General features: G+C 39.1%; 1 protein-coding gene across 6 annotated transcripts in view; it reads right to left on the reverse strand.

Moving 5' to 3' along the window:
* Window positions 1–25,502, reverse strand: part of CADM2 (cell adhesion molecule 2) — a 996,746-nt gene that overhangs the window by 544,710 nt on the left and 426,534 nt on the right. For 2 of the 6 annotated variants that reach the window (XM_045002083.1, XM_045002079.1), the window contains one exon: window positions 23,098–23,155. The exons of 3 other annotated variants lie outside the window; for them this stretch is intronic. In XM_045002083.1, coding sequence (XP_044858018.1) covers window positions 23,098–23,155 — 58 coding nt within the window. Of the gene's footprint in view, window positions 1–23,097; window positions 23,156–25,502 lie in introns of those variants that run through there. One more of the 6 variants, XM_045002086.1, reaches the window with a different exon arrangement.

Consider the following 25,502-nt stretch of genomic DNA (forward strand, 5'->3'; position numbering starts at 1 on the left):
CGCAAGGGAACTTGCTTTGTGGCTGCACTTGTTCTGAGTTTAGATACCCAGAACACGTTACTGTGCTGACAGTACGACCATTTCACAATCTTTAAATTCATAAAAATAATCAAATATATCCTCGGACAATACAAACACAGATCACGTTCACCTAATTACTAATATTCTCTTAACTCAAAGAATCAAGTTGATTAAGAATATATATTTAGTTTGACAAAATATATTCATATCTAAAGTAAAGCATTCGTAATGGGAAATGATATTGGTGAGATCCTTACAAGTTACTGTAGCACTTTTCTGAATTCATAAATATGCAAAGAAGTGAAAAAAATGAAGGGAGGCAAGAGAGGAAAAATAAAAGGTGCAATATTTATAACTAACCACTTCAGTTTATAATCTAGGAACACAATTTATCTATTTGCTTTAAGTGTCTTTTGTCTTCCTCTACAACTGTGGAGTCTTCCATTATCCTGGCTTCTTCAAGCTTCCCCTCAATATCTGTCTATCTACTCTTATTTTCACACCTTTCAGACTCATGATCAACCTATAATGGCTTCTCCAGACTCTCAGTGCTCTCTCATTAGTTCCTTCAGAAGGATCTCATCTTTCTTACATTTGGGCTTTTAAAATATGCTGACATTCAAAATGCTGCAGCAGCAGCAGTATGTTAAAATTTTAGGCAGGCAGTCTCAGTTCCATTAAACTCTAAGCATATTTTTCATGTAATAGTACTATTGATAGTGCCCCTCAGCACTCTCTTGTGGCTGCCAAGCCATTCAATAAAGCTCTGCTGTGCTAGAAACCCTACAGGCATGTGCACAGTTTGGCCCAATGGAGCAACTACCTTACACAGCTTTTTTTATCTGGAAGACCTATTTTGTTACATAACACCAGTGACTGGTTTATTTTCTTCTTTTTTTTTCTGAATATGGCAGTTTCTCTGGGTCCCCCAGGGATGGGCTTCCACTCTCAAAAAGTGCTGGAATCAAAAGCCTATAAAAATATATATTTTTAAAAAATACTAAGTAATAATAAGAAAGTAGATGAACAGTTAACACAAGCAAACTTTTTTTTACCAAGCTGTGTATTATAGCAATTAGCAAAAAAGGGAACTGATTGTTATGTGACAGGTATGGTATTCATATCCCTTGAAGCACAAGAAATTCACACCTAATGGTTGTGCATTGAGGCAAAATGCCTTAAATAATCAAACTACAATTCCATTTTCTAACGCTACATACAAGAGGCCACATGACCCAAGAGTATTAATCTATAGATACCTTTACAAAAAGGACTGCTTTCAGATGTTCTTTTAAAACATGTCAGTGCAGTTGATAATGTTATAATTAAACACATTTGAATAACTTAAAATAAATTATTCTTATGTTGTAGAGTAAGAAATTTTAACTTTTCCAAAGTCTAACTGTTTAAAGACCTCCTAGAAAGAAAATTATGTTTCAAGGATGCTATATTTCAAAAGAAAACAGTATGGCTTCTGAAACTCTCCACTAAGTTGCAATGCTGAAAAATGTAAATTAAAAAATAAAACAAGAAAAACAAAAAGTAACACTCGAATTAACATTTGTGCAACGATATATGCGCTAAGTGTGTTGTGTCTAAGATAGCCTCCCTTTTATAAACTACCTCCATAAACCGGATAATGTGTGATCAAGGTGAGATTATTCACTTTCTGCTCTATATCCTCTACATTTCAACAAGTGTCTGAGTTACCTGATGCTACTCTCTTGCTTCTTTTTCTGAGAAAACTAGGATTTACAATGTCACAGTACTTTAACAGGATAATGTTTATTGTAGGGGAGAGAAAGATGAACACCACAAAAATAGCAGTTCATGATGAGAGACAAGCACAGGCAAGGGAAAACAAGGAAAAACTGCTCCCAGATTATCCATGTGACACTTAATCCAATTAGATATACTACAGAGCTCCTTCTGAGGAGCTAAAGGTATGCATGGTTGATGACCCAGTATCTATTTGATTTCTCTCTGAAAAGCCTCCTGCAGGATATACATGATGCAGAAGTAGGGCGATAAATGTCCTTCTCCTCAAGAGAAATGACCCTGTCAAACTTCAGCATATGACCCTAGTTCTGAGCCAATACTCTAAAGTAACCCTTTAAACATTAACATTGTCTGGAAAAGTGCTTAGGATATTATTAATATATTTCTACATATACACATCTAAATTGTGTACATTCTTTCTATCCTACTGAAGTACACTTACTGTAGATGAAAATTAACTGAGTAGTGTCCACCATGGACACCTAATGATAGGATTCTAATACTGTAGGCAAAATAAAAAACATAGAAGAAAATAATGGTTTTTTTAAAGTTCGTAAGTGACTTAGAAGCACAAGTCAGCCGTGCTTGAGCTTGGATCATAAGGGCTGGTCTACATTACCGAGTTAGGTTGACGTAAGCTGCCCTACGTTGACCTAATTATGTCAGTGTCTACAATACAGCCTCCCGCCAATATAAGTACCCTACTACATAGACAGAATAACTCCACCTCCATGAGATGTGTAGGGCTTATGTCAGTGTAGTTGGAGCTACACAATGCCTGTGTTCCTTATATCCACTGTTGGCTGTCTTGTCAATTTCACAGCAGCTGCTGTGAAATTGACAAGACAGCCAGGCAGCTAGAGCCCAGCTGCCCCTGATTTCTCTGGAGACCTGGGCAGCTGGACCCCACTCCCCATGAGGAGCCAAGCTGAAAAGCCAGGTAGCTTCCCCCTGCTGGGAGCCAGTATATCTTGTCAATTTCACAGCTCAGGGCCATGAAATTCACAAGGCTCCCCAGCTCTTGGGGAGGAGCAGGTGTGTGGGGGAGGAGAAGAAGCTCCAGAAGCTTCTCCTGCTCTGCTCCCCATGGGGAAGGGGGAGGTGATAAGGCCTGGACGGCTTTCCCCCTGCTCCTGGTGGGGAGCAAGGAGTGGAGGGGGAGGCAAGCCCACCGGGAGCCCAGGAGCCTGTGAAACAGCCTGGCTCTGGCAGGGAGCTGAGAGACAGGGTTTTCAACTCCCCTTCTTAGGTCGGTGGAACATGCACCATCGACCCACAGCGGATAGTAATTACTACAGTGGCTGTAAGTCGACCTAATATAAATTGACTTACATTTCTAGCATAGACTTACCCTAAACCTGAATCCTGCTTTAAACTACTGGGATATTTTTTTTCTTTTATTCTGATGACAAATGTACACTATATTACTTGAACATCATTAGAGTTTGATACCAGAAATCAGTGAACTTTTCAGGGGAGGGTGTATGAATAATATTGATTGTAAAGTAACAAAGTCCTAAATACAAACACTCTTCTTCTGGTCTGGGAAACTAACTAGGGGCTTGCCGTCATGTACAACACTACAGCTGTGCAGCTGCTTCGGCGTAGCTGCGCTGCTGTAGCAAAGATGCTACTACGCCAGAAGAAGAGCTTCTCTCATCAGTGTCATTAATCCACCTCCCTGAGAGTTGGTAATGCTTTCTATGTGGGGGGGAGGGGTTGGGTCAGTATAACTGGGTTGTTCAGGGATGTGGATTTTTCATACCCCTGAGCAATGTAGTTATGACAATATAGGTCTGTATTGTAGACCTGGCTTAAGAATGTCACTGCTAAATACAAGGTTTGAACAGATTCTTTAGCATAAGTAGTTTACACACATATCAAGGGACCATTTCAGATGAAGTGGTCTGTTAATATCCTTCCAGTCATAGGGAGGAAAGAAAGTGGGGGAGGTCATGTGAGGGGGGTTATTAGTGGGTTATAGGTTGCTGTAATAACCCATAAATCCAGTATCTCTATTCAGTCCATGATTTTTAATGTATAGCAACGTTATGAATTTAAGCTTCCAGGATCATCTTTTGAAACTGATGTGCAGGTTTCCTCTGAGGATGAGGACTGATAGGTCAGATACAGAGTGATCGCTTTGTGAAAAGTGTTCACTCACAGGTGTTAGGGGTTTTTTGTGTGTCTTTTATCATTTTCCTGTGAGAGTTCATTCGAGAGTGTAGTGATTGTTTGGCTTCACCCAGATAGTTATTACTGGGGTATTTAATGCACTGGATGAGGTGAATCACATGTAACAGGCATGTGTAGGACCCATGCATCTTGAAAGGTGTCTTGTGGGTGGTGTTGATCATTGTAGCACTGGAGATATGACCTTGAATGGTCCCTTGACAAATGTGTTAACTTGCTTATGCTGAACAATCTGTTCAAACCTTATATTTAGCGGTGACACTCTGAGTTAGTTTACCAGACAAGAAGAGCTTGCTGTAAGCTTGAAAGCTTATGTCTCTCACCAACAGAAGTGGTCCAATAAAAGATATTACTTCACCAACCTTGTCTCTAATATCCTGGGACCAACATGGCGACAACAACACTGCATACAATGTTTACTTTATAACTCTTGGGATCTATGTATTGTTATACATAATGTGGTATTTTTGGAACAATGTTCTCTGCAAAGTGACAGCTAGTGAGTATTTCATATCAATGCCACCAACCTACTATAGCTGTAATATAGCTATACTATATGAATACTCAGAGTTATATAATCAGCAAAAAATTGAAAAAAGGCAACCTTACCGATTTTCCTTACAGACTCCCCACACTGTTTTTTAACAATATGAACAAGAATCAATACTGAAAAGATAAAAGGAACATTCTCCCCAGTTATGCATTATATTTATTAGAATGTTCCCTAAAATGACAATTTTATAATCTTATAATAACAGTTAAAGTGGCATTGCTTGTTTTAGAAAACATCTTATATTGAATGCATACCATTCATTGACATTATTATTTTTTTTATTATAGCAGCATCTAGAGGGCCCAATAAAGTCCAGGACCCCACTGTTTTAGGTGCTGTGTAGACATATAAAGAGATAATTCCTTGCCCCCCCAACGCTTAAAATCTAAATAGACAAAACACACAAAAGGTAGGAGAAAGAAAATATTGTTATCCTTATTTTGCAGATTAGGAACTAAGGCACAGAAAATAAGTGATTTGCCAAGGTCACACAGGAAGTCTGTTGTAGAGTCAGAAATTATACCAAGAACTGCTGAGTGCCAGTTCAGTACTCTAACCCTAACACTCATCTTCCTCTCTGATTTGTTTAAAATGTGCCCATCCAGAGCATAATCTATCAATCAATAAAAACAATACCAAAATTAACCTCACTCAGTGATCAAACTAAAACCTTGAATAACTAAGACTCTTCCCATGATCCTTTCCCACAACAATTCATGTTTCATACTTCAAGAACAGTCTGGAAAAACAGACAGGCATTGCATATCAACTGCCAGGCAACACATTTGACCTTTTGGTCACAGAGCGAAGTGAGTTCCAAAGTTGAGGAACCCTCACTGAACATGCCCTGGCCCATGATCAAACAAGTAGAGGGGCAGTCTTGGAGGAACTTAAACCATTTAAGGACTTACTGATTCAAAACCAACACCTTAAATTGTGTCCAGAAACAAACTGGGAACTGGTGCAGATCACAGAGCACAAGTGTGTATGCTTGTTGCAATGAACAGCACTCAATAAGCAAGCAGCTGAATTCTAAACCAGACAAAGTTTCCAGCTGCTCAAAGCATGGCCCCCTGCAGAGCTCTTTGCCGTACTTAAATCAGGACATAAAGAAGTGTGGCAAGGTCTGCATGCAAAAGAAAAGGTCATTAAAGCCCCCAGCAATGGAGCCTGGGCTCTTTGCTCAAGCTGTAGCAGCTCGTGCATGTATCTGTGGAGGTCCCTGGTGCGCTGGCCAAGATGGTGCACATCACACTTCTTTTTCCAGAGGTGATGTCTCACAGCCCAAGGTATTTCAAACTGGTAGGGAGAGGGGCAAATTGAGGCACATAAATTAGCAGACACTTTTGAAAATGCTGGCCTGACTGATGTATTTTATCCATTTCTTTACTGTAATAACGGGGATATGGGGCTTTTGACCCCACCACCGGCAGGTGAATATTCCTTTCACCACATACTCAGAGTACATACAATAAGGGTTCTTCCCCCTACTGGCAAAGCCACATCAGTTACCAGAACACACGAAGCACGTGATCTCTTCATTTACTTGTAGGTTCTTCACAACATTTCCTTCCTGAACCTCCTTGTTCTTTCTCTACAACATTATATTTCTGTCAGACACAGAGAGCACAGATATATTTTGAATTGATTCAGGTTCTATGTGTTTCCCACAATGAAAAGACACTATATTTTTCAAAGCAGATGAAAAGCATTTGATAGGGGTGTAGTGTAGATCCTTCTTCCAAAGAGATCACCTGCACAGCACTCAGTCCTCTGAAGGATAGAGGTTCCTTCCTCTCAGCACTACGTTATATTCTACATTTTTAAATAAGAATGTATATTTGCATATATCCAGTAATTAGGAGTGGGGATAAAAAGAGTAATGCTAATCAGTTGCCTAGTTACAGAAAGTAAAGTATGTATGCTGTACCTTAAAAAATGAACCAAAATGGTGCAAGTGTTTAAAGCACTACAAGAAGCAAAGTTAAATAAAAATGCTACTTTGGTTTTTATTAAGTATAAGTAGCTGAAGATATGAAAGCATTTCAATTGACTGTCAAAATAATTTACTTTGAAACCAAAAATCTTCATCAACCAGAGGCTGTTCAAAACATGTTGAATTTCAGTACAATAACAATTAAGTAAATATTATTTGCTACCAGTGGATTGCAGAATACTTTTGATTATGCATAGTATTCCTAAACTGAAAGTTCAAAAATTAAGTTGATTAAGTGAAGGTCAGTTGTCACTTTGTTCAGAATCCTATATGGGTTTCCTTTATTCAGAACATAGAGGAATTTCCAAAGCTGAAAGCTATTTTGAGCACTTCCAGAATCTCTCTTTATAATACCTTCTTTACTGTGATTTCCTAATTACTATGCAGAAGATTCCACTGCCTAATTAAAGGACTGGTGCAGTGATGAAGATAAAGAATACAGAGCAGGGAGGCAAGCTAATCTACAAGCAAAACACAGGAGCTACTTGTCAAGAGTAAGGGCATATTTTATCGACAGCTGTGTCCAATAAGGATAAGATATGCAGTGAAGGTTTAATATTAATCCATTCCTGTCATTACTATTACTTACTCATTATACACACCTAGGGTATTTCTGCTTCTCTCACTCTACCTTTTTATTGTAATGTCATTAACATTTTAACCTCTTGGATCCCCTTATCTTTGTAGCATCACATTGTACATGCACTTTGTTTTCAACAGAGTTGCAGGACTGTTAGTAGTTGAATTTCAGGTCTGTAAAATGCAGATTAGAGGCTAATGATTGGAATTTGGAATCTAACCCAGTACGTACAACTCTGAAAATGCATCCTGTACTGCATGTGGTAAATATAGCATTATGACTTTCTTTCAAAGGACACAAGTTATACTGTGCTATATGTACTGTAATAGTTAAATATTTTCATATATATTCACAGAGAGGAAAAATTATCTATTTAATATTAATTAAAAATTACATGTAAATAACTTGAAGGTTGTAAAGTCAAGCACTCAAAAGTTCAAGACTGGAATTAAAGTTGCTTGTGCAAATTTAATTCAACCCCCCTGTGTGTATGCATTATGATAGAATTTTTAATTATATAACACTATTTTTTTCCACAGGACCTCTGTTTCATTCAGTGCACAGAATAGACTGTGCTCTGGGAATGAATCGAGCTGCATAATTAAAATTAGGCTGTCTATAAGACCCCTTTCTCATTCAGCACATACCTTCCAACTTCTGGAATAAATGAGGCAGGTGATGGCAGGATTAAAAAGACAGTCTCACACTTAACTTCAGTGCTGCCCTGGACAATTCTATTCTATCCCTGCCTCTGCCACAGAGTTCCTATGTTATGCTGGGCATGTCACTTTAACCAATGTTTTCTTAGGTGACCCTGAACTGTATTCCTTATTTTTCTCGTTACCAACTTCAGACAGATGGGGTCCGATTTGTGGAAATACTTAATAACTACAACTGAGGTCAATGGGGATGCGCTCCCATATAATGTGCTATATAATACTAAGTACACTAAAAAATCAGGCCATAGGCTTTTCAAACAAAGAACTCAAAATTTGTTGACTCTTGAAAATTTTGGCTTAAATCGCTATGCAGTTCCCCATCTGTAAAATGAGGTTAACACTCCGATCCTTAGCACAAAGATACTATGAGGGAAATCTCAGTTGGAAGTTAATAATTCTGTACTAAATGCAGGGTTTGGATGACGTATAGTAAACAATGCATGGGGCCACAGACTGAATGATGAGGATAAAAATAAATATTGAATACTGTTCATTCAGTGAGCGCTGTTCTTCCTGTGCACTGAATGAGGCAGGTGTCCAGTGGAAAAAGTAGTACATGATATAATTAAAAATTGTATCTTAATCCATACACACAATGGAGCCAAACTAAGGTTGTACAGGCAACCTTAATTCTGGCATTTCCTAATTTCTGAGTGCTTGACTTTGCAACCTTAATGTTCTTATATCATAGTTTATTTCTTAAATGTAATTTTATATACAGAGCACCTCTATATTAAGGTTGGATGCAGTTATTAACTTAAAGCAAGGGATTATCTTGTGATTTATGCAGAATACAGAGTCTCTATTCCCCAAACTCACAGCACACAATTTGTAAGTAAAAATTGATTCTGTGGGCGATTTTCAAATAAATCTGCCAGTTTATGAGTTAAAAATAATTAAAGATGGGACCCTTAGGAATCTTATTTCTGCAGTTACTCACCTTTTTCAGAACTCTTTCACTAAGAAATAGCTAATTTATCATCATTCACACTTTCCATATATTTTGAACTTATTGTAAACTAGTAATTAATGCACATGGGAAGAAATTATGTTGTATGTAAGCAAAGTCACTAAAGACTGCTTTTCTTATATTTTCCATTGCATTCACTATTTCCCCCTACTCACATGGCTCATTTCTCGTAAATTACAGTCATGCCACTCAAAAGAATTGAAGCTACTAATTCCCTCTGTTGAAAGGACCAGAATTTCACTAACAAGTGGGTGTCCCTAATAAAAGATGGTACCATCTCCAAATGTTTCTAATGGGATTGAATCCACAAACAACCCTCAAGGAAGATGAATTAATTTTGCTGAAGCCTAATATGAAACTGAGACTACCCTTACATAAGGATGGCCCATCTTCCTTCGTTTTCTGTGGAACTAAAGCCAGAGGATGCCCTCAGTAAAGATGGCCACTATTTCATGAAAAATCTGTCATCACACTTCTAAACCTTTGAACTTGCAATCAAACACAAGAAATAAAAACCCATGACAATGAACAAAATGTGGAACTTCTGTTTTGCTGTGTCACACCATTGATGCCACACAATGGTTTTTAGCTGTAATATGTGCTCTAATCATTTTCACATTGTGTGAATTAAATAAATATTGTTTTTTTGTTTGTGCTTGGTTTTAAGAAAACTGATCAAGCATAAATTTCATCATGTGCAACCATAAGGATTAACCGCTTCTCCCCATCATGGATCAATAGTAGTGAACCTTCAGATCCACAGCCCAAACTTGTATTACTGTAGACTCTCACTGTCTCCTCTTCCCTCACCTCAAACGTTCTCACTACCTGCATATTTCCACACATCATGGGGTTGTTTCTTTCACCAAGTAGCAATATACCTAAAACATGTAGGTTGGGAAGGGGAGAAGACACCTATTCTCCCTTCCAATTCCCCAAGAAAAAACAAGACATGAAAAAACTCTTACACTGCCAGTATTAAAACACAAGAAATTTGAGGACATTAAGATCACTGTAAAAGGATTAAAGGAGATTAAGTATGACATCCTCCCATAAACCCCTACTTGCAAGGAAATGCCAAGTAAAAGGATACAGTTAAGCAATGTCCCAACACTCACATAGCACACGCCCACTGATTTTTGCCTCCAACAACAAGGGAACACACTACACACAACACATTAATCACCACACTCTTAACCTGCGCACATGTGTCAATCGTGAATATTTGCTAACATTTCTGAGATTAATAATTCAGTTTTGTGTAACTGTAAGGAAGGGAAATCTAATGCTGAAAACTGTATATAGAGAAAAACTACAGGACTTGCTTTTTCAGATATTAGTTTCAGAATTGTTTATTCATGTTCCTTAAGAATTCACCTTCCTACAGTCATTTGCTTGTTGATCTTTCACCAAATACACCATAAATGAAACATAAAACTTAATCCTCATTGAATTCTAAACTAAATAATACTTCTAAGATTGTACCAAAAGCCCGATTAGAAAAAAGGGCCCTGATTGTGAAGAATTTGTGATAAACCAGCGAACATAAGTTGTATGATTCTTCTGTCAATTGTGTTGGTTCAAATTAAAAAATTGACTGATAGGAAGCTCATCCACCATGCAACTCAATACTCATCTCTTGCATAAAATTACTGAAACAATACAGTTTTTTTCCTCATTAAAAACCACGGTTGTATTACCTTAGCAAATAAAACAGAATTACTCTAGACTCCTAAGTATATATCCAGAATATGATTTTGATAATTCTCCTTACTCCATAAAAGTTGCAGAATCATTTAAATCTACTGCTTTTCAAAGAGTTCAAAAGACAATGAACACAACACATACTTCATTATGATAAATCAGTTAAAATTTCAAGCAGAATACAAACTACTTCCTAGTGTTCTATTCTTCCACAAATATTTTAAGAAGTGACGTTTCAAAAACAAAGTCCTTCTGGCTGGTTTTAAAACCAGTCCACTTGTAACTACGTCTTAAGCATGGCTTTTTTTTTTTTTGCAAAATCAAAGTTCTACCTATCTAAAGTTAAAATAACTCAAATGAAACTCTCTTAATGTTAACTTTTGTTCAAATCATAGCCCTCAGAAATGACAGAAACATCCAAAAATGTGGGAAGATAAATTTAGTCTTGAAATTACTAAAAGCCTTCATTAAGCCTTAATATATGCTGTCAGTTTTAAACTAAATAATAGATGAGATTTTAGCATAATCTGAAGAAAACTGCTGATACCTGCCTCTGTTAGTGCCACAATTAAATTGACAAGATAATTTTAAAAATAACGCCTTCTCCAAGTTAGTTCAAGACTGACAAGTGAAAACCATTTAGAAATCCTTTCTTCAGAAAGAATCATCTAAAAATGCATTCACTAGGGTGGAATATCAAACAATCTTCCATAAAAAAGGGTAACCTACCTGGGTTCCATAAATAAATAATGGAAAGTTCACATACTGGTATCTTTCTCTTGTACAAATTTTCTGTTGTCACAATAATTGCCATGCACCTACCTGGTAAATTACTATTGGCGTCCACTGGATGGAGAGATCCCTTCTTAGATTTTTCTTTTTGATTACACATAGCTGTCTTTGTGAAGCAAAATGTATTCCAGATTAGTTTTATTTTAATTAATTGTTCTTCGTTTAAATGACAATCAAAAAATACCTATTACTTTGTTTAAAAATGAGTTTTGGGATTGAGCTACTTACTGAGCTAATACATGAATGCAATAGAAACTCAAATACTATGGCGATGGAAGCCAAATAACAGAGAGACTTGGGTCATGCTCATTGTCAGGGGACATGGCTAAGTGAATGCAATTATCAAATTATATCTGAGTCAGGATATGGGCAGGATCAGATTAACTCATCAACCTAAGCAACATACATTTAGAGGCCCTACCATCTCACGAACAACAAACACCTGTAGAGTACAATCACCACGATGGATCTGCCAGGACCGGCTGCTCTTTCTGATGCTGCTCTGGGTGCTGATCTCGCTGACAGAGGAATGGTTGGGCACCTCTGCCATGATGGAGGGGCAGCTGGGCTAAATTTGAATGAGTGGTGCTATGAACCCTGTCATGGTGAGCAGAGGCTCAAACACCAGCAAGATGAGCAGCTGGTGCTGAGAGATCCACAGCATGGCCAACCTGACTGGGCTGAGTGTACTCTACAGTTACTTGTTGGGCTTCAGTTTTCCCGCCTCACATTTGGGACCTAGGCACATGCCTAGTTTGACTATGACTTATTCTGGCCTTGATTATGGCGCTCCACTAAAACAACCATGGAAGAAGGTGCATGGGAGAAGGAATAGACAATTCATAGAAAATTCTGGGTACTTTTGTATTACTTTTATTATTTGTTTTACTATTTGAATGCGAGTGATATGGCTGTATCTGTGTGGGGGATGATTCACATTAACATTTTAGACTGTTAACATCAATAAATATATTAAGAAGAGACTCCATGCATTACTTCTACTGAATGAATAAAAAGTGGTGCTTTGATTTTTTTTTCAACAAAATAATCTGTTCTACTGGTAAAGAAAGGACAGTGAAAAAATAATATTTTCATTAATCTGAGGAGGGTTCCTCTATGTAGGCCTTGGAACGTCTAAATTAAAGTTAAATTAGCCAAATGTGGATCAAATGTTCTTGGGGCTGCCTAAAACATAAAATAAGTTCATAAGGATAGTGGTTGTGAGCTTTTATTGAAGGAAGGGTTGGATCATTGTGGAACTGGTCTGAAGACCCACTGAACTAGTGCTTCTGCAACACCTTCTTCTTCACGCAGCGCACAGTCAACTTGTGGAACTCCTTACCTGAGGAGGTTGTGAAGGCTAGGACTATAACAATGTTTAAAAGGGGACTGGATAAATTCATGGTGGCTAAGTCCATAAATGGCTATTAGCCAGGATGGGTAAGAATGGTGTCCCTAGCCTCTGTTCGTCAGAGGATGGAGATGGATGGCAGGAGAGAGATCACTTGATCATTGCCTGTTAGGTTCACTCCCTCAGGGGCACCTGGCATTGGCCACTGTCGGTAGACAGATACTGGGCTAGATGGACCTTTGGTCTGACCCGGTACGGCCTTTCTTATGTTCTTATGTTCTTACCTAGATTTCCCATTCAAAGTAGCAATGAAAGAGGTGAAACTGAATCAATGGATATGGAATAATTCCCTAGATTTATTTAGAGATAGGGTGACCAGGTGTCTGGTTTTTGACTGGAACACCCAGTTGAAAAGAGACCCTGGTGGTTCAGGTCGGCACTGCTGACTGGACCGTTAAAAGTCCAGTTGGCGGTGCTGCAGAACTAAGACAGGCTAGTCTCTACCTGTCCTGGTTCCACACTGCACCCCGGAAACAGCCAGCAGTTCCTGGCTCTTAGGCACGGAGGGCAAAGGGCTCTGTTCATTGCCCCACCCTGAGCACCGGCTCCACACTCCCATTGGCCGGGAACCACAGCTCTGGGGGTGGTGCCTGCAGGCGAGAGGAAAGTGCAGAGCTGCCTGCCGTGCCTCCGCCTAGGAAGCCTGACTTAGCCCCCCAACTGAGCCACTGACCAGGAGCCACTGGAGGTAACTCTGTGCCCCAACCCTGAGCCGCAACCCCCTGCCCATGCCCTGAGGCCCCTCCCAAACACGGAGCCCCCTCCTGCTCCTCAAGCCCCTCAGCCCCAGCCCCAGCCCAGAGCCCGCACCTCCAGCCGGAGCCCTCACCCCTTCCCACACCCCAACCCCCTGCCCCAGCCCAGTGAAAGTGAGTGAGGGTAGGGGAGAGCGAGCAACTGAGGGAGGGGGAATGTAGTGACTGTGCAGAGCCTCAGAGAAGGGGCGGTGCAGGGGGCGTGGCCTCATGGAAGGGGGAGGGCTAGGGTGTTTGGTTTTGTGGGATTAGAAAGTTGTCAACCCTGTTTAGCAATGAAACTGAAGGGACCTTGAAGCAGCAATCATTCCTGGGCTGGTTGGAAATCCGTCACACAACAAATAAATTTGTTTTAAACTGTGTTGCAGCTCTTATTCCAAAGAGTTGAAAGACTTTTAGTAAGCAAAATGGCTACTATTACAAAAGTTTTAAAGTAGATTATATTTTGGGCCTATCAGTGTTCACTGTTATAAACATTTCACTATATTAGCTGCACAAGGATTAAAATGGGATTTAATCATTTGAAATATTTATAAGTGGCACAGAGCCCTACCATCTAGAGCCCGATAAGATCTGAGAAACTATTTGAACACAGTCAGGGAAGCAAAGGACATTATGGATAGCAAAATGTCATTCTCCACAAGATTCAAGATTGCAAAATCCCAAACTCTTAAACACACAATGTATGCAAATTTTGATTAAAACCTACAAAGACCTCAGGTCAGATTTAAGGGCCAAACCCAGGTCCTAGTGTATTTACAGAATAGAACTGAGTTCGAAATGCATAGCACATATGGATCCTAAATGGTGGGACTTCCTCTAATCCATTAATGTTTTGAGGCCTTTGGAATCTGTGTTGATAAGCAGCATAGAAAATACTTTCAATATATAAAACAGAATAGTGTTGTGGATGCCAAATCTCACACTATGTCTATGAAGTGGAAAATATGATTCCACCCCCTTGTGGGTCTAAGGAGTAATACTTCCATCACTTCCCAGACCCTGGAGACCGAGTATTTTCCTCTTCAGCTATCAGAGAGTGTGTGCAAATCTGAGTGTCTGAAAAGGAATCCCTGGCAATTACCAGCCTATATTTTTGAAGTGGCCTGGCATTCATCAGGGTGCAGATCTCTTCACTTCTCTAATCACCATATAAACTTGGGAGGACACGATGATCCTCCCTGTTACTACTCAAGTTCCCTCTATCCTTACAAGGTATATACTTCTTTGCTGATACTTGTCCTGCTCTCTCCCCTGCCATGATAGTTCTACAGAAAGTACTGTACACCCAAAGCTGCATTATATTCCTTGGCAGCTACACAACGAGAGGTGAGGACCAGGATATGCAGAATGTATTTGCAAGAGTTGTTGGATCTTTCATGGAGACAATTTGCCTTACCCTCTGAATTTAAGCACAGATTGAAATTGTTTCTGCATGGCACATCTATCTGCATCTATCTACATGGCACATAGTGCATATATCATGAATGAATGTTTCATGAATATTTGGGAAGCAATTCAAATGTAAGACAAGATGCATATTTGAGATGACACATGATTGATGTGTTTGGATATTTGGGTTTATTATGTATTTGCAACATTCAACTACTACCAGAAAACCGGGGAGGGGTCTGCTCTCCCTCTCACTACACCGACTAAAGCCTAAAAAGGAAAACAAATGGTTATTTTGCATGTATCTGATCCTTTACTGAGACAATGACTTAATGTCCTGAGCTGGTTGCTTTCTGTTTTCTGTTCCAGAAGGCATAGACAACAAACAACATCAGAAACCTTTTGCATTTGTTATCCAAAGAATAGTAAATTGGCTAAAACAAGTTCTCATATTGAAGCACTACTGGATTATTAGATTATTTAAATTATTAGATTTGCAGAAAACTATTTTTTAACAGGTTTTAGCGTAGAGAGAAAATCTGTTATAGAAATCAATTTGGAAAATTCTTCTTTCGCTCATTATATACAAATGATTACTACATGCAGATGTATCAAGCAGCAGAACTTCCCACATCAGACACATTCATAGGAGACATTTCTACCTCTTGCAATGACAGAGCAAGTTCTGCTTAGCATTTAATGCCAACCAAAGTCACTCTGATGATAACCGGCTGCCAGTGACATTTCCATAAGCTGTAACTTCCTTTACCTGCAACTTAGGTATTCAAGGGTGTGAAATTTATTCTTACAACTGAAAACTTTAAAAAGAAATCACTTCCAGTTGCATGGGTATAACTGAAAGAATGATAGAGTAATGGGAAATGCACTCTGGCCAGGAAGCCGAGTCCAGATGTCTGATCCACCAAAAGGACGGTGGTGGTATTTCCAAATTGAAATTTTCAGTTTTGGCATGTTTGGGATTTTGTCAAATAAATAAATAAGTAAATGATTAAAAAAATAAGACAATACCGATGAATAAAAGATGGAATTTTTTTAACCAGTTCTAACCTCACCATTTAAAAGAACATGCCCCCAGTTCACTCACTGCTGAGCACAAGAGATATTTCTGTATATGGCTGACAAGAGGCAAAAGGAAAATACAAGTCCAAATACAGTGGGCCTGCAGGACAGCAAATGCTCTGTTTTTATAATGTTAGTTACTTCTTTCTGCTTCTTTAAATCTCTTCCAAAAGAGTCAGAAATTGGTTTAAGTTTGTGTAGTCTGGTCAAAAAAGAGAGGAACTGAAGCATCTTGCAGAAAACACATATATATTTACCCAATAAACAAATCTTAAAATGAACGAATTACACACACACGTGCGCACGCGTACAGATAATTCTAAAAGAGAGAAAGATAAATTAAATAAAAATAAAAATAAATTTGTGCTCATTAAATTGATTTCTGTACTCCAGACACTGATTCATAGCATTTGGGTTCCTTTGTCCATCTCCAGGACATGAAGCAACAGAGTTAATTAGTGGTTGAAGAATTTGTGCTATTTCTTGCTCACCCTGCCTCTATTTTGAAAATCAGTTTATGGTTCTTTCAAAGCAGAGATCATTTTGAAATGCTGGTTTTGGATTGTTGTAGTAATAGACAAACAATAACCAAAAAACAGTCTATGACAAAAAAGTTAATAAAAAAATCCCATTAAGTTAAGAAAATAATCAATGAGAGAATCTTTATATCTTTAAGTATCCCTATTCTGTTCTTTGTGTCTCTGACTGGAGTACTAACTGGATAGGTGACTGTATGTCAAGGGAGTCCTGGACTAACGGGTCCTCTCTTACTAAACGGTTTGGAGGAAGGCTCAGAAAAAAAAAAAGTGAATGACCAGGAACATCCTTTTCAGAGCTGTTAGAATCCAAGAACATGAAGCAGATCATTCTCTGTATGGTGAGAATGAGTGAGGTTTCAGAATCTGGGTCTTTTGAGTCTTTACCCAACTTTCTGAGAGGAAAAAAATTAAGGATTTTTGAACTGGTGTGGTCTATCTTTCTGATATAGAGAGATAAATAGGCTCCACATACAATGTGACAGTCAGTGAGAGATCACCAACATTGTCAACCTCTGTGCTGTGTGCTATGCTGGGAAATCTGCTTCCTGGGAGTAGGCATAATACATAATTTAAAAATTCATAATTTCATGCATTAATGAAGTATAAGAAGAAATCATAATGATAACTGCTTATAAGATAAACAAAAAATCATATTAACTAATTTTTTTTTTAGTTTATTTTGAAATGTTAGTATATTTGCCTGTACCTAAAACCATGGAGTTCAGGATCTATTTTAAAATATATATATATTTAGTTTCTGAGAGTATGATCCACAAAAGGACTTAAGTGTTGCAATGCTGGGATGTGGGACACCCAGGTTCAATTCCCCCTCTGCCAGACAGGGAGAAATCAGTAAATAGTCACTGGACTAGAAAGAGAGAGAGAATGGCTGTTAGGGCATCCACCTGGGAGGTGGGAGATGCTGGATGCAGTCTCTGTGTTTTAATCATGCTGTCATTATTTATTCACAGCTTCAATATTATGATTAGCACTGTGCTCCCTGCTGATTTCAGGAGATCAGTAGGGTTTGAAGACCAGGCCCTCATTTTGTTCTTCAGGGGCGCAGAACTTTCTGCTCCTGACAGAAGAATGTAGACGAAACTCTGGGGCAGGGAGGGAGGGGTACAATCTGTCTGAGTTATTTAGGGAAATATGAAGTTAGACCATCTCAAAACCAACTTTTGCTTTCAGGTAACAATTCAAGCAGATAGAGCAGCTGTTCTAAAACCCCTCCTGTTTTTCACTGTTAAGAGAAAATTTTTACCACCTGGAGAGATTCTTACTTGGATGAAAATCTCTGGACCTTGATAAATGATTCTGTCTAAACAGACATCAGACAAACATATTGTGAAGTCAATTGGTGTAATTGTGAAACTTCTCTCATTGCAATTCCTCAAGCTCATTTGCTTCCCATTAAGTGTCATGATGGTGGACTTTTGAGCTTCAGTATGTCCATTTTCTCTCCCAATTTACACAGTACACTTGCAGGATTCGTAACAGATTTCTATTTTTTTTTCTCTTTTTTTTTTAAACTTTCTCCTCCATTTCTGTATCTCTGCTAGGGAAAAGCATATAGCCAGCCTGTCTTATTTATTTATAGTATTTATAAAAGTAAAAAACCCACTGAGATGAAACAGTTCAGTCACAAGGGGTAATGTCTGAGGGTCAAAGAAAAAAAGAGCAAACATGCTAACAGTATAAGTACATCTCAATTCACACACTATTGCACAAATGCTGTTTTACAATCAAGCACACATGCCTGGTTCAAACAAAAGGTTTGTTCATCCCTCTTCAGAAACAGAACTAGTAAATGAATATCATGCTCTGATAAGTAGAAAACAACTGCAATGAAGTATGTATGCTTTACTTGTCAGCAGCAGAAAGAGGGAGACTGGCTAACTCATGGGGTTGATAAATACCTGCAGAGCTCTGCAACTCACAATTGATCACTAGTTCAAATAAGATCCAGGCATTAGTGACCTAAATTAATTATTATCCAGTAACTGCTTGGTGGCTGATTCATCATATCCTAGAAACCACCATCACAATTATCACCTTTGTTGGCAATCTCAGCAGAAGCCAAGAACTGAATGCCATTGTGACTGATCTGTATGACGTGCAGTGTGTTAGTGTTGATGTGGTGAAGTTTGCCTGGCTTATGCTCATATGGTACTTGTTCTGTGGTTAAACCGTGGGCTTTAATTCCTGCTGCTCCTTAATCCAAGATATTTCATGCAACTATCACTTAAATCCCTTTTAAAAATATTGGCTTGTCCTTGCTTGACAAATCATTATGGAGAGTACACCAGTAATTTAGATAGTATCCTATCCCTTGAAATACAATGCATGAGCTCAGCTTATACCAATCCAAAGGTTCAGATCAGAGCTGGAAGACCTCCAGAAAAATCAACATGGTATGCCCAATATAACTAAATACAGAAATGAAACATTATCTCTTAGGAAAAAATAACAAAAACAAAACATGAGACTGTCAATAGATAGAAATACTACTGGCATGCTGTAACCATTAAAAACACAGAACAGAACAGATGATGGAAACGAATAAGCTGGGCTCCTCACCCTCTGAGCACAGGAATAGCATGTGGATCAGAATGGAGACACTAATTTGTTGAAAGGCTGACAGCCTTTGCCCACACTACCGCGTGCATCACTTTAAACAGTGTTATTGTCAAGAATTTTAGAATCAAACTAATTTAAAAATACAGTATGGAAGTAAATTCAATATTTTACTTTATTTGTGGGAGGTTTATAATATATAAACCTCCCACAAAATGGAATTTCCATTCTCCATAAACCTCTACTTCCTACAAACTTTCAGAGCCAAGCATGGAAGGGAAAGTAATTTGTTAGTGGTGAGCCAGTACCAGAGATCACTTCTCAGAGTCACAACTGCTTTCTTGGGATGCTTCTTGGATGGCTCAGCTACATGTAACTCAGAGCTAGAAGGAAAGCGATAACTTACCCCTTTTGCTTGTATGTTGTATCATTTCCCCCCAGCCTTTATTTTTTGTGTTTTTTAGACACAAAAAATACATGTGCTTGGGTACATGTAGTGTCTTTTCCTTCATGTCTGTACAGTGCTTGGCAAATTTGGGGTGCTGTTATATAAATAATACCACCGCTACTTATAACAATAGCATAACCAATGAGAACTGTCAGGGCTAAGTCTATAATGAGAAAGGCCTAAAATTCTTCTCTTTCATGTAAGAACCAATTTTAGCAGCCACTAACTTTTGTAACTTAAGCTTCTCACCCTACCCATGGGCTTCCAAGTGGAACTCAAGGTATTAGTCTTGACATTTAAAGCGCTAAATGGTTTAGGGAAAGACTACTTGAGAAAATATTTCTCTGCTGTGTGATTGTGCTGCAGCTGACAAAAGCAGAGATACTTGTGCTGGAGCACTATCAATTTAATCAAGAGAGAATGCCTGGAAGGATGTTCACTGTGAAGGCCCCTTGACACTGAAAATTACTTCTCCCTTGGTCTCCCAGAGCCTGATTTATGGCTTGAGGAGTACTGCAAGGGCCACCTTTTCTACTGACCATTTCAGAGAAGGGGATGGATTGAGGCTTTGAGGGGTTTATGGATGACTGCTGTGAGGATGGGATTTGTGCTTATTTTGGGTGCTTGTTAGATCAGCACATTTTAGCTTAGTACAATGAAATAAATAAAATTAGCATTGCTTCTTTCAGCCAGAGTCTAAAGATATTTTTAAATGATTTTTTGTTTCTGCTCCATTTCTTAATTTTTTTTAAGTGTCTTGTTTAAATGCAACTACAGTTTAGTTGTTTTGGGTGGAGGAATACAGCTAATGTCTGCAAGCCCATAAAAATGAAAAAAAAACAAAATTCAAGTCTCTAGTCGCAGTGGCGTGGAGGGGTCTGAAGAGAAAACAGTCAAGGGCTCATAGTATCTAAAGTTGTTGAAAGAGTTTCTGTTTGAGGCTTAGTCTTGTCCAAATCAAGTGACAAGAACACTGGTTGAGGATCCATGAGGGCATAAAGTGGGTCTTGATACCTAATGAGGGCAGGGAACTGTGACTCACTATTAGTGACAGACATAAAAATCAAGAAAAATCACACTTTTTGATGGAGATCACATAACAATTAACAGATTCAACAAATGAACAACTGACCTCTAGCTTCTGTATTATTCTGCTGTTTTTAAAGGGGACAACAAAGCACAGTTGGGTCTGCCAACTGGCAGCCAGACATTAGACTGAACAGAACTTCACCAGTGGAGTTCTACATCTGATTGCAGGACTTAAGCAAATCCTTCATATTATCAAAACCAAGAGTCAGGCTGGACCCTTAGTAAACTAGAAGCAGTAACTCTACTCAGGTGAAACAAAAGTATGACTGTCACTCTAGCCGAGCCAGCAAAAGCTGGGTTAATCTGGACCCAGCTGGAAGCTCTTCTTTTTATTTTACATTTTTTTCCTCCCTTGCAACAACCAGTCCTATACCTGTCATCAGCAGTTGTGACTGCCAACTGGCGGCCACACATTAGAGCAGGCTTAACAGAATCTCCCATCTGGTCAATAGACATACTGTTTGAATCCTGCAAGCGAGTTTCAAATCAGCATGCTTGTGGTACATTATGTAAGCAACAGCTCTAATGTGAGTTAGAAAGGAGCTTTCATCTGGCTGAGTCAATATGAGATATGCTAAACTTCTCACAGATAACAGTCTCTCTTTGCACATTTTACACCCATGATATCAAGTCCATATGGGCCTCAGTTTCTGTTCGCTAAGCTGAAACATCTTCCTGTTTATCAGCCTGCAATTCCCTACTGTAAAACAGACTAACACTTGGTTTGAAGGAATCAGTAGGTGGAAGTAATGGTAATTGCATATTATTTGATAACAATATGAAATCTATGTTTTGCTCTTTAATTACTCATGTTATAAAAGATGAGGTTAAAAAAATCACAAAATAATAAGTAGAACATTTAGTGATGTCTCTAAGTTGCTGAGAATTGCTTTCCTAAATATTCTTCTTAAAACAATGTTTCTCCCCTAAGACTTATATGTCTACACCTATAATATGATTTTTTTAAAAAATAAACATAAAAAAATTCAATGTTGTACTCCATCACATATTTGTGAACAATCTGTAAATTTTCTCAATATGCTCATGCCTATGAATCAGCAGAGAACATTTTGAAAGCTGTGGTTTCAAATCTGCTTTAAGAACCTAATAAAAATCTAATAAAACCTAGTGATTTAAAATCTGAGATTATTTATCCCACAACTTTTTATAGGTTTTCAATCAGATAATACCTACACTCCTCTTAAAGCCTCAAAGTTATTTGTGTCCTACAACACTGGAATTATTTGGAGGTTCTTCAGGATTCAGATCTGCAATACAAGCCTACTTGTGAGAACCAAAAGGTCTACCTTGAAATCTCAGGTTTCAGAGTAGCAGCCGTGTTAGTATGTATCCGCAAAAAGTACAGGAGTACTTGTAGCACCTTAGAGACTAACACATTTATTTGAGCATAAGCTTTCATGGGCTACAGCCCACTTCATCGGACACATAGAATGGAACAAATAGTGACAAAATATATACACATACAGAGAACATGAAAAGGTGGGAGTTGCCCAACCAACTCTAAGAGGCTAATTAATTAAGATGAACTGTTGTCAGGAGGAGAAAAAAAACTTTTGTAGTGATAATCAAGATAGCCCATTTAAGACAGTTTGACAAGATACTTAACATGGGGGAAATAGATTCAATGTGTGTAATGGCTCAGCCATTCCCAGTCTCTATTTAAGCCTAAACTGATAGTATCTAGTTTGCATATCAATTCAAGTTCAGCAGTTTCTCCTTGGAGTCTGTTTTTGAAGCTTTTCTGTTGCAAAATTGCCACCTTTGAATCTGTTACTGAATGGCCAGACAGGTTGAAGTGTTCTACTGGTTTTTGAATGTTATGATTCCTGATGTCAGATTTGTGTCCATTTATTCTTTTGCGTAGAGATCTCAAGATCCTTCATGGATTATCCTGAGGCCAGGATACAAAAAGGAGCTGGAAAACTACCACCCTGTGCCTAATTTTGGTCAGTTTTGATAACACTCTATCATATAGTATTTTTCCTTTGGAATATGGCAGGGATATTTATAGTCTTATCCCATTTTGCCTTGGATAGACCATGGTACAAAGAAGGCACTGGGGATTTTTTTGCTTGTTTTTATCCATTGTCATTAAGTTTTCTGTATCTGATACTGAATGTTGTGTTTAAATTATTATTGTTGGGTAATCCGTTGGTCTATGCCTAGTACTTTTCAAAATTTGATTACTCTTTGTTTTACTTGTTCATTATCATTACAAAAATGATTGCTACTAGTACATACTAATCAATCACTACTAAAATATTCTACTTCACTGCACCACAATGTTTTCCTCAATGGATACAGCTCTGCATTGTTAAGAACCTGATGATTTTGTTGCTCTACTTGTGTTTCTCCCTCTTTGTCCTTTTCTTTTAAAATTTCAATATATAAAAATATAGTTATTGCCATTTTAAAAAAACCCAAAATATTGTAAAAGGCTTTTAAAATATGCACCACATTTGTGCAAACATCCTTTACCTTTTTGCTGGAGATGTAGCTTTGCTGTAAAGTCCCTGGCAGGTTCACTAGCAGTTTCCTGTAAGCAGATTTGCAATAACAAATCTCATTTACACAGCATTGCTGACAGCGGAAAGTTCAAATATACTAGGAATGAAGCACAAACAAAAGCAGCCCTTTGTTTCATATATCCTACCGGACGAACATTTGAACTACGCTATGTATACACAAACACAGAGTGGCTCAGATTCACTGCTGCACTTAAAGGAGAGGGAGAAGCAAAGGAGCTGATTTCAGCTCCTTGATTCTTGGACTTCTTTTATTCTAGCTTCAGGACAGTGTACAGCAGCCTAGCGGTCCCTCTACACCAGCAGTTTTCAAACTTTTTTTTTAGTGACCCAGTTGAAGAAAATTGTTGATGTCCACGACCCAACGGAGCTGAGATGAGGGGTTTAGGATGTGGGAGGGGCTCAGGGCTGGGACAGAGGGTTGGGGTGAGGGCTGCGGGGTGGGGCAAGGAATGAGGGGTTCAGGGTATGTGAGGGGGCTCAGGGCTGGGACAGAGGGTTGGGGTGAGGGCTGCGGGGTGGGGCAAGGAATGAGGGGTTCAGGGTATGTGAGGGGGCTCTGGGTTGGGGCAGGGGGTTGGGGTGCAGGAAGGGGTCAGGGGTCTGGGCTGGGGGTGCAGGCTTTGGGTTGGGGCCGGGGATGAGGGGTTTGGGAGACAGGAAGGGGCTCAGCACTGGGGCAGGGGATTGGGGCACAGAGTTTGGGTGCGGGCTTACCTCGGGTGGCTCCCATGTAGTGGTGCAGCAGGGGGTGCTGAGGCAGGCTTCCTGCCTGCCTCGGCATCGCAGACCGCGCTGTGCCCCAGAAGCAGCCAGTAGCAGGTCTGGCTCCTAGGCGGAGGTTCCAAAGCAGCTCTGCGCAGCTCTCGCCTGCAGGCACCGCGCCCGCCCTCCTCCCAGCTCCCATTGGCCAGGAACTGCAGAGCCAGTGCTCAGGGTGGGGACAGCACGTGGAGTGCCTAGGAGCCAGACCTGTTGCCAGCTGCTTCCAGGGCGCAGCACTATGTCAGAACCGGTAGGCACTAGCCTGCTTTAGCCAGGCAGCACCACCAATGGGACTTTTAATGGCCCGGTTGGTGGTACTGACCAGAGTCGCCATGACCCAGTCTCTTCCATTCCGTGACCCAGTTCTGGGTCGTGACGCACGGTTTGGAAACCACTGCTCTAAACTATAGGAGCCAGTAATAGCCCCTCAAGGGGCTATCCAATAACAGAGTAGCCAGAGTGTAGTAGTGCTCTCATCCTATCCTCTCAACTCCTAACATATCTAGGGACAGTGGCAAGATTAGGAAACAACTATGCTGGCTCTTCAACACCTAAAAATACTAACCAGAAAGAAAATAGGCACCAACAGTGTTTAAGAGTAGTATAAAAATATTATCAAAGTATCCGCTACTCTTCATATGCCACGGATTGACTGAATTAATATGGAAACTAACTTCTTTTCTCACCTCTCCCTACATGTAGCCCCAAACACTGATGTGACAGTGAAAGTGTATAGTCTTTAAAGGAATGCTTGAGGAGGATTAAGATTTAAAAATCTAGAAGGAAAAATACCTCTCCCACCTCATTCTTTAGAATATATATAAATTCAGACTGTCTTTGGTGAAGGCTATGTGCAGGGTTGTGGAAGAATGAGTGAATGAGAACATTTTTAGTATTTGCTTATGCATCATTCGGTGATAATTCATCTTCTAGAAGCATGCTGTAAAAATGTTAAATACCGTGTTTTGTTCAAAGATCAAGTTAAACAGGAGGTATAATTCCAAAGTGGACCATTCGGGGAAGCTGTTTGTTGGGGCTTGCATCTGGCAGATTAGTAGGGCCAGTAATGCCCAGTGAGGTTTACTGTTTCTCCAGTTCAAAAACAAGTATGTTTATGTATCCACAAACTGCAAATACACCTTCCAGTTACATCTCAGTGTCAGTCCACTTGTAACACACAAGTAAGGGAGGGATAGCACCTCAATAAAGCCATTTTTGGTAGGTACTTTTAAAGACATACAATTTTTTAATGCCAAAGAAGTTCTCATAAAGCACAAAATTAAAAAAGCTGTCCTTAACAACAGGAAAACTCACCATACATTAAAGGAGAGTTCAGCTGACAATGCCAATAGAATTTAATGGGGCAAATACAAAACATGAGATAAAATCAATAGCTAGATGCTTGTGCATCATTTTTTTGTAGTTGACAAACCTCTGAAGGTGTTAAATAATGATTTTTAGACTAAGAATAGGTGTCTACATTGGCATTTCCTTAATGCCATCCTAAGCATCTTTCAACACACATCAGTATGAAATGGGAGAAGAAAAAAAATTAAGAGCCATGTAATATGTAAATTAAATCTTAGGTAACAA

This window comes from Mauremys mutica, chromosome 1 (assembly GCF_020497125.1).
Source record: "Mauremys mutica isolate MM-2020 ecotype Southern chromosome 1, ASM2049712v1, whole genome shotgun sequence".
NCBI lineage: Eukaryota > Metazoa > Chordata > Testudines > Geoemydidae > Mauremys > Mauremys mutica.